Source organism: Seriola dumerili, unplaced genomic scaffold (genome assembly GCF_002260705.1).
Source record: "Seriola dumerili isolate Sdu_G_001 unplaced genomic scaffold, Sdu_1.0 BDQW01000432.1, whole genome shotgun sequence".
Taxonomy (NCBI): domain Eukaryota; kingdom Metazoa; phylum Chordata; class Actinopteri; order Carangiformes; family Carangidae; genus Seriola; species Seriola dumerili.
In genome coordinates, this window is record NW_019174687.1 from 3,974,667 (window position 1) to 3,984,540 (window position 9,874).

At 42.0% G+C, this 9,874-nt stretch overlaps 2 protein-coding genes across 2 annotated transcripts; both read right to left on the reverse strand.

The window, feature by feature from the left end:
• Window positions 1-2,494: 2,494 nt before the first annotated feature.
• LOC111233846 (E3 ubiquitin/ISG15 ligase TRIM25-like) lies at window positions 2,495-3,169 on the reverse strand. The gene has a single exon (XM_022761749.1). It carries the CDS (start codon window positions 3,167-3,169, stop codon window positions 2,495-2,497), a length of 675 nt encoding a protein of 224 aa, XP_022617470.1.
• Window positions 3,170-6,525: 3,356 nt separating this feature from the next.
• Window positions 6,526-8,664, reverse strand: LOC111233847 (tripartite motif-containing protein 16-like protein). The gene is made up of 3 exons (XM_022761750.1): window positions 8,314-8,664; window positions 7,221-7,849; window positions 6,526-6,799 (listed from the first exon to the last, which is right to left on the reverse strand). The coding sequence occupies exons 1-3, from the start codon at window positions 8,662-8,664 to the stop codon at window positions 6,526-6,528; spliced, it is 1,254 nt and encodes a 417-aa protein (XP_022617471.1).
• Window positions 8,665-9,874: the final 1,210 nt, after the last annotated feature.

Sequence of the window (9,874 nt, forward strand, 5' to 3'; positions counted from 1 at the left end):
CAGATACATAGAATAGACATTTGGATATTGGTACATGACGGTTGTCACTTTCAGGAAAGTGACATTTCCTATAGAGTGACCATGGCGCAGAGCGAGTTTCAACTGGATAAGAAAGCAATTTGCTGTGCGATTCTGCGGATCTATGAAGATCCGGGACTATCCTGGGACACAGCTACTGCATGACTGTATTATAAACCCACTGGGATAAGAGGATGAGAAAACTGGAACTCCACAGACTGCCCAGTGTAGGGCAACCTTTCACACCGAGCCTGTCCTGGTAAAAACACCATTGCGATTAGGTGAGGAGTGAAGAAAGACGGACTTCCAGCGCTCCTGCTGATCATCTGCTGAGCGCATCTGAAGATGGCGTTTGACACTCACTGGCAGAAAACTAAAAGCCTTGAAATCCTCGTCTGGTTTCGTGCCCTTACCGTGAGCAACATATCCAACCTCATAGATGCAGCTCTTAAAGAAATCACAACTGGCTGAGCCCTCCTTAACAGAACTCCAGGAGAACATCTGTTTCGTCAGTATGAGTGAGTGTGAAGATGGTTTCGCTCAACTGATCAGCAGTGCATCGTATCTCGCCTGTGGAGAACAAAAGCCCACGACAAGTTCCAGCTGCAGCAAAAGACTGAGAGGCAGAGAAAGCTCTCAGGCTGAGGCGACAACAAATCGCAACTCAGAGAATCTAGGACAGAGACAAATGTAATGTGAAGGTGCTTCAAACCAGGAGGAGGCTATCAAGCTCGCTGAGGAAGCATGTGAGACAGGTGAGAAGAGGTCTTCACTGAGCTGATCCGTCCAGAGAAAAGCAACTCGATTATAGTCAGCAGAGTTAAGATCCCCGACCGGAAACTGCAATGAGGTTTCGGAGTCAAAGAGCCTTCAAGAACACCCTGAGCAGGATGAGTCAACTGACTAAGAGGAAAGACCTGATCTGAAGCACTCTCAACACACAGGAAGGATCACAGGCCATTTCTACACAACTACCGCCTCACGTGCAACGAACTCAGTGAATCTGACAGACTCATCCAGCAGACGGAACATCTCTCCCTGAAATATTTGAGGACCGGAAGCAGTGGCGCACAGTCTCAGAGAGAAACACAGGACATCGAGACAGAGACATGACAAACATCTCAACTGACAGTGACTAAGTGGATGTTTTACTGCACCATTTGACCAAGCCCAGACCGAAGAGGGTATCTAAAATTTTTCAAAGAAATCACACAGATCCAAACACATCAAAACACACCGGTCTTTTATTAGCGAGGGAACAGAAAGCAACAGTAATGATCAAGATCAATATAGTTTCTTTGTCGTTCTGGCAGATCCACCCAAAGTTTCAGGTCTGAGGCATGAAAGTCTGACTAGACGTTCTAGCGGAGGTTGAAAAAGGCTGTGGGAGGATTTCAGTAGTGTTGCATAGCAAAGACAGGAACAAGTTAATTGAACAGATTGATATAATTCAAGGTCCTTCGGCAATTAGATATTTAACAAATGGCCATTAGAATTCAGAACACAACAATATCAGCACGTCAGTCTCAGTTCCTCGTCCTCCAGAGGTAGGAGTGGGACTGGATCAAACAGAGCGAGGCATATCTGTCCCTACCAGCGCTCTGAAAACCATTGACCCCCCACAAGCCATGACCACATCTCACTGTCACCCTCAATGCTGGTTTTTCATCTCTAAATGGTCCCTCACTGAAAAACACTGCGAAGCTTGTGACTGAGTGACTAAGAAGTTACTCTTTCTCAACAATTAATCTCTCAGTGAAAGACGTGTTAAGCTAGCTTGGATTGAATACACCAACACACAATAGTACCTTTTATAGCCGATGCGAAACAGAAAAGTCAAGCAATGTTATGTGTGATAAGTAGTCTTATCTAGTCACCCAACAATTCATTTCATTATTGTCACGTCTGAGTAAAAGAGCGATCGACGGTGTACTGAGGTGGAGTGGGAGGATCAGGAATTCCGATACGCAGCCGCATATACAGTAATATCAACGCAAAGAGCGAGTAGCACCAATGAATGTGGATTATTTTGGGATACAATGAACGAAATCTTTGAGCATTGATTGCTTACCAAACATTAGATGTTTCTTTAAGCAACACTCACTCACGTCATAACTAGGTCCTCGGGCCTCCCAGATAGAGTGTAGCCTGGAACACTAGTGCAGTTCTGGTCCTCTACAGGCGCTCTGAAACCATAACTCTCTCCACAACGCAACCACATCACTCATCCTCTCTAGCTGCTTCAATCTCTACGGTCTGGTTGGATTAACACTTGAAGCTGTTGTGGATAGAGTAGACCAAGTTATCTTTGTTTGTCAACATTATATCTCGTGACAGAGTGTTGCAACTATGAAAACTGGTTGTAAATGCGGGCTGCTCACGCAATGCGAACAACATGTATCTAAATGTTGCAACACATTATTATAATTGAATCAAAAAATGAAGTAACTCCAGTAGAAGTTATCTAGCGTTTGAGTCAGTATGGTTGAAGCACCTTCACATCTTTGTCTCTGTACTGGATTCTCTGCTGGATTTGTTGTCGCCTCAGCTGGAGCTCTCTCTGCCTCTCAGTCCTTTCTGCTGCAGCTGAGACTGTGTCGTGGCCTTTATGTTCATCCACAGGGCAGAGATAACAGATACACTGCTGATCAGTGCGGCAGAACATCTTCATCACCTCATCATGACGAGAGCAGATGTTCTCCTGGAGCTTCTTGGAGGGCTCCACCAGCTTGTGTTTCTTTAACAGAGCTGAATCATAATGAGGTTGTAGGTGTTGCTCACAGTAAGAGGCCAGACACATCAAACAAGACTTGACAGCTTTCAGTTTTCTCCCAGTGCAGAAATCACAGGCCACATCTTCAGGTCCAGCATAGCAGTGATCAGCAGGAGCAGCTTGGAGTCCAGTCTTCTTCAGCTCCTCCACTAAAACAGCTAACATGGTGCTTTTCACCAGGACAGGTCTTGGTTTGAAGGTCTGCCTACACTGAGGACAGCTGTAGATTTTCTTCTGATCCTCTTCATCCCAGTGGGTTTTAATACAGTTGATGCAGTAGCTGTGTCCACAGGGAATAGTCGCTGGATCCTTCAGTAGATCCAGACAGATCGAACAGCAAATTGTTTCCTCGTCCAGCTGAACTCCGCTCTGCGCCATGCCACCTCCCTGAAGCAAATGTCACTTTCCCTGAAAGTGACAAAAGTTGTACCAATATCCAAACTTTTATTCTTGTATCCTGTCAGCTCTTGCACTTCACCACATTTCAGTTTCACTTAACTCAAAACAGTGGCTCAGTGAACAGGAGGGAGCAAGTCTTTGAGATCAGCTGAGTCATTTACAAGCTTTTCCTCATTCCAGGAAAGGGAGTTTCAGGGTGTGTTTTTTCCTCATTGCTGCCGTTGTGACAACATGACTATGTGCTGACTTCTTTTATCAAATGAAAATAAATAACACAGAAACAGAGAGGCTGTTCCTCGTGGAGATGTTTAAGTTATGTTGATACATAATTAATTTTTCTGTGGATATAGATACTTTTGTACCTGATTCTTGTACTTGTACTTGGTGGTGTTTATACTTGCATACTATTGTCTGTACAGATGAACATGGAACCTTTAGGTGTTTGAAAATTGCTCCCATGGATAAACCAGTCTTGTGGAGGTCCAAAATTTTTGTTTTGACATATTGGCTGATTTCTTTAGATTTTCTCATGGTACCAAGCAAAGAGGCACTGGGTTTGAAGGTAGGCCTTAAAATACTTTGATAGATACTCCTCCGCTGAAGCTTCTAAACTGACATCATTTGCAGTTTCAAGGCATAGTCAACGTAGTGTATGTAAACCTCTGACCTACTGGAATTGTTATATAGTGAATTAAAAGTGAAACTTTCTGTCAGTAAACAATTGTTGGAAAAAATGCTTGTGTCATGCACAAACTAGATGCCCCTACCAAATTGCCAAAACTATAGTTTGATAATATGAAATGTGTTGAGTGGTTAAAAAATTAATTTCAATGACTTCAACCTAAGTGTAGGTAAACTTCCTTCATTAAATTATAAGTGCAGGGTGTGGAGCTCCTTCTCAGACACCAAATGACTTGGCCTATAGCTGTACTTGTCACTGGCCATGGAAACTGGCATTTGTAACGTGGAGTGTAACTTATCTAATGAAAAAGAAGGGCGAGGAAGGAGACGCAGTTAGTTTGGTAGTTGAGTGATAGAAATAGTATAGTAGTAAAATAGAAATAGTTGTTTTAAGTCATTTATATATATGTATATATATACATATACAGTATATATATATATATCCATGACTCTCTCTCTCTCTCTCTCTCTCTCTCTCTCTCTCTCTCTATATATATATATATATATGTATATANTATATATAGAGAGAGAGAGATATGTATATATCTATATATATATATATATATATATTGAAGCCTATGAACTCCACAGTTACCTCTTGCTGCCACTTGGTGCCGCCAGTGGTTCGTGTTTCCCATAACACAGCTTTCAGGTGCTTGTTAAGTTTAACACAGCAACTTAACTGTCATGACACAAACAGTCAAACAGGTAACTGGTTTTAACAAATTATATAACAACTTAAATTCTAAGTAAAGTAAATTCTATGGTAAATTAGTTACTTTATGTGGTAGAAAATGACTAAGTTCTGTACTTGAACACAATTTTGAGCTACAGAGATTAATTAAAAAACTTACCCAGTCGCCACAATCTGCTTCACAATTCGTACTCTATCTCTGACTCATAACTCAGTCAAGTCTGAACACACAGATATGATTCACACACCTCGCAGCTGCATAACTAAAAATAAACTTCATTAAAATTGACAGTCGTTCACCTGATTAACATACAGTTATATGATATTGGAGTGTAGTGCTAACACATGAAAACTCTCCAGTACAGTACAGTAAGCCATTTGGGAAATGTGATATGATCTCCCAGTCTGTCAGAAAGGAAACCACCAGTAAATATTTAATCAGCAATTTGGTTCGCCTTTCAAATATTCATGAAATCTAATCACCTTAATCATGGTATGATCGTTATTTCACAGCATAATGAAACTCTCCGCCACATCACTCAAGCATGACCAGGGTGGCTGACTTCACGGTGCCGCTCTCAAAAACAATAAAACTAATGCACCCCATTTACACACACAGCCACACACACACACACACACACACACACACACACACACACACACACACAGACAGACACATAGACACACAAACACACACACACACACACGCACACACACAGACAGACACAGACAGACACATAGACACACACACACACACACACACACACACATACAGTAACAATGTAGGTGACTGGAAGGGAGGAAGCCAACAGGCAAAGGTGGGAGGGAGAGAAGGAAAGGAAGAAGGTATGTACATTTATTTAATGTCTAGTCACAGAGGTGTGGAGGATGGAATGAAAGAAGGAAGGAACATCAAGTGGCACTGTTATCTGTTATTGTAACAACTAGTCCTCCAACCTGAACAACCATATAGGTCGTTTTTTCCAACCCTCTGATACGACCCATAGGAGTNGTTGTGATATTGTTGTGTCTGAATTCGTAACGACATTTGTAAAAATCTAAGGCCCAAGATTTGTCATTACATCCAAATTTTTCCTTCACAGTGTTATTGTCTTTGTATGTAACAACTACTGAAACTCCCCCAATGCCTTTTTCCACCTCCCAATAACAACGTCCAATCAGACTCTGTTTACTCAAGACCTGATACCTGTCCGTACATCTGTCTGGATGAGTAGGATAACTTTGTTCTATTGTTTGGGATGTTATTTTTGTGTTCCCTTTAGATAATGACAGACGTGTGTTTACTGTGTTTGGATCCAGTGTGATCTGACGTGAGTATGTTAAAAACTCAGCTCTCTTCTTGGGCTCTTTTGACAGTAAAACATCCACTTCAGTCACTGTCCGTGAGATGTTTGTCCACTCCTCGCACAGGATGTCCTGTAGTTTATCTTTAATCTTTGAAACAGCCTTTTTCACTCCACTGAAGTGCTGTAGAAAAAAGGGCTGGACTTTGGGAAGGTATACAGTTTCACTGAGACATGTAAGCAAAAAGTAATTTTGTAGAAACTGGTTGTGATCCTCTGTGTGTGAGAGCTGCTNAAAGAAAACATCATAACTGTTTGAGTAACAATCTAATGCTCAAGATTTGTCATTGTATCCAAATCCACATTCATTGGATCTCCCTGCTCTGCTGATATTCTTATATGCGGCTGCTATGGAAACTCCTTCTCCTCTCCACTCCACCTCCCAGTAACAACGTCCAGTCAGACTCTCTCTACTCAGGACCTGACAATATGAAATGAATCTGTCTGGGTGACTAGAATAAGACTCTTCATCACACATAAATGTTACTTTTCTGTTTCCATCGGATAATAACAGGTATATGTGTGTTGTGTTTAGATCCAGTGCTAACCACTCTTTCACTGAGAAATAAAATTGTTGAGAAAGAAGTAACTTTTGTCTACTCAAGTCCACACAGCTCAGCAGTGTTTTCAGTGGGACCATAGAGATGAAAACCAGCGTAGAGAGGCTGAGTGAATGTGGTCTGGACTCTGTGGAGGAGAGTCATGGTTTCAGAGACGCTGTAGAAGGACAGAATACCTGCTCTGTGATCCAGGTACACTCCTACTCTGGAGGACCGAGGACCTGAGACTGAAGTGCTGATATTGTTGTGTCTGAATTCATAATGGCATTTGTAAATATCTAATGCCCAAGACCTGAAATTATCTCCAAATCTTTCACTTACACTGTTAGTGTCTTTGTATGCAACCACTACTGAAACTCCTCCCACACCTTTTTTCACCTCCCAGTAAGAACGTCTAGTCAGACTTTCTGCACTCAAGACCTGAAACCATTTGGTGAATCTGCCAGAACGACAAAAGAAATAATATTGANACAGGGCAGAGATAACAGATACACTGCTGATCAGTGCGGCAGAACATCTTCATCACCTCATCATGACGAGAGCAGATGTTCTCCTGGAGCTTCTTGGAGGGCTCCACCAGCTTGTGTTTCTTTAACAGAGCTGAATCATAATGAGGTTGTAGGTGTTGCTCACAGTAAGAGGCCAGACACATCAAACAAGACTTGACANAAGTGCTGATATTGTTGTGTCTGAATTCATAATGGCATTTGTAAATATCTAATGCCCAAGACCTGAAATTATCTCCAAATCTTTCACTTACACTGTTAGTGTCTTTGTATGCAACCACTACTGAAACTCCTCCCACACCTTTTTTCACCTCCCAGTAAGAACGTCTAGTCAGACTTTCTGCACTCAAGACCTGAAACCATTTGGTGAATCTGCCAGAACGACAAAAGAAATAATATTGATCTTGACTCATTACTGTTGCTTTTCTGTTTCCCTCAGATAATAACAGACGTGTGTTTGCTGTGTTTGGATCCAGTGTGATTTCCTTTGAAAATTTTAAGAATCCAGCTCTGGTCCTGGGCTCTGGTTGTGGCAGTAAAACATCCACTTCAGTCACTGTCAGTGAGATGTTTGTCCATGTCTCTGTCAGAATGTCCTGTAGTTTCTCTCTGAGCTGTGACACAGCTGCTGTCACGTCCTCAAAGTAGCTCAGAGGACGGATATTGATGCTGGATGAGTCTGTAGATTCACTGAGTCGTGACAGTGAGGGGTAGTTGTGTAGAAACTGGGTGTGATCCTCTGTGTGTGAGAGCTGCTTCAGCTCAGCGTCTTTCCTCTTCAGCTCAGTGATCTCCTGCTCCAGCTTCTCCTGAAGCTCTTTGACTCGACTCACTTCAGTTTCCTGCTGGGATNGCTGGATCCTTCAGTAGATCCAGACAGATCGAACAGCAAATTGTTTCCTCGTCCAGCTGAACTCCGCTCTGCGCCATGCCACCTCCCTGAAGCAAATGTCACTTTCCCTGAAAGTGACAAAAGTTGTACCAATATCCAAACTTTTATTCTTGTATCCTGTCAGCTCTTGCACTTCACCACATTTCAGTTTCACTTAACTCAAAACAGTGGCTCAGTGAACAGGAGGGAGCAAGTCTTTGAGATCAGCTGAGTCATTTACAAGCTTTTCCTCATTCCAGGAAAGGGAGTTTCAGGGTGTGTTTTTTCCTCATTGCTGCCGTTGTGACAACATGACTATGTGCTGACTTCTTTTATCAAATGAAAATAAATAACACAGAAACAGAGAGGCTGTTCCTCGTGGAGATGTTTAAGTTATGTTGATNAATGAGGTTGGAGATGTTGCTCACAGTAAGAGGCCAGACAAACCAGACAGGATTTCAAGGCTTTTAGTTTTCTGCCAGTGCAGATGTCACAGGCCACATCTTCAGGTCCAGCATAGCAGTGATCAGCAGGAGCAGCTTGGAGTCCAGTCTTCTTCAGCTCCTCCACTAAAACAGCTAACATGGTGCTTTTCACCAGGACAGGTCTTGGTTTGAAGGTCTGCCTACACTGAGGACAGCTGTAGATTTTCTTCTGATCCTCTTCATCCCAGTGGGTTTTAATACAGTTGATGCAGTAGCTGTGTCCACAGGGAATAGTCGCTGGATCCTTCAGTAGATCCAGACAGATCGAACAGCAAATTGTTTCCTCGTCCAGCTGAACTCCGCTCTGCGCCATGCCACCTCCCTGAAGCAAATGTCACTTTCCCTGAAAGTGACAAAAGTTGTACCAATATCCAAACTTTTATTCTTGTATCCTGTCAGCTCTTGCACTTCACCACATTTCAGTTTCACTTAACTCAAAACAGTGGCTCAGTGAACAGGAGGGAGCAAGTCTTTGAGATCAGCTGAGTCATTTACAAGCTTTTCCTCATTCCAGGAAAGGGAGTTTCAGGGTGTGTTTTTTCCTCATTGCTGCCGTTGTGACAACATGACTATGTGCTGACTTCTTTTATCAAATGAAAATAAATAACACAGAAACAGAGAGGCTGTTCCTCGTGGAGATGTTTAAGTTATGTTGATACATAATTAATTTTTCTGTGGATATAGATACTTTTGTACCTGATTCTTGTACTTGTACTTGGTGGTGTTTATACTTGCATACTATTGTCTGTACAGATGAACATGGAACCTTTAGGTGTTTGAAAATTGCTCCCATGGATAAACCAGTCTTGTGGAGGTCCAAAATTTTTGTTTTGACATATTGGCTGATTTCTTTAGATTTTCTCATGGTACCAAGCAAAGAGGCACTGGGTTTGAAGGTAGGCCTTAAAATACTTTGATAGATACTCCTCCGCTGAAGCTTCTAAACTGACATCATTTGCAGTTTCAAGGCATAGTNTTCATCCAGTTGAACTCCGCTCTGCGCCATGTCACCTCTCTAAAGCAAATGTCACTTTCCCTGAAAGTGACAAACGTTGTACCAATATCCAAAATGTTATTCTTGTATCCTGTCAGCTCTTGCACTTCACCGCATTTCAGTTTCACTTAACTCAAAACAGTGGCTCAGTGAACAGGAGGGAGCAAGTTAATAACTGGACAAAGTTCCAAGTTCATTCAAAGCTCATTGTCTTTGAGATCAGCTGAGTCATTTACAAGCTTTTCTTCATTCCAGGAAAGGGAGCGGTTTGACAGTTTCAGGGTTTGTTTTTTCCTCATTGCTGCTGTTGTGACAACATGATTATGTGCTGACTTCTTTTATCAAATGAAAATAAATAACAGAAACTGAGAGGCTGTTCCTCGTGGAGATGTTTAAGTTATGTTGATACATGATTCATTTTACTGTGGATATAGATACTTTTGTACCTGATTCTTGTACTTTTATTTGGTGGTGTTTATACTTGCATACTATTGTCTGTACAGATGAACATGGAACCTTTAGGTGTTTG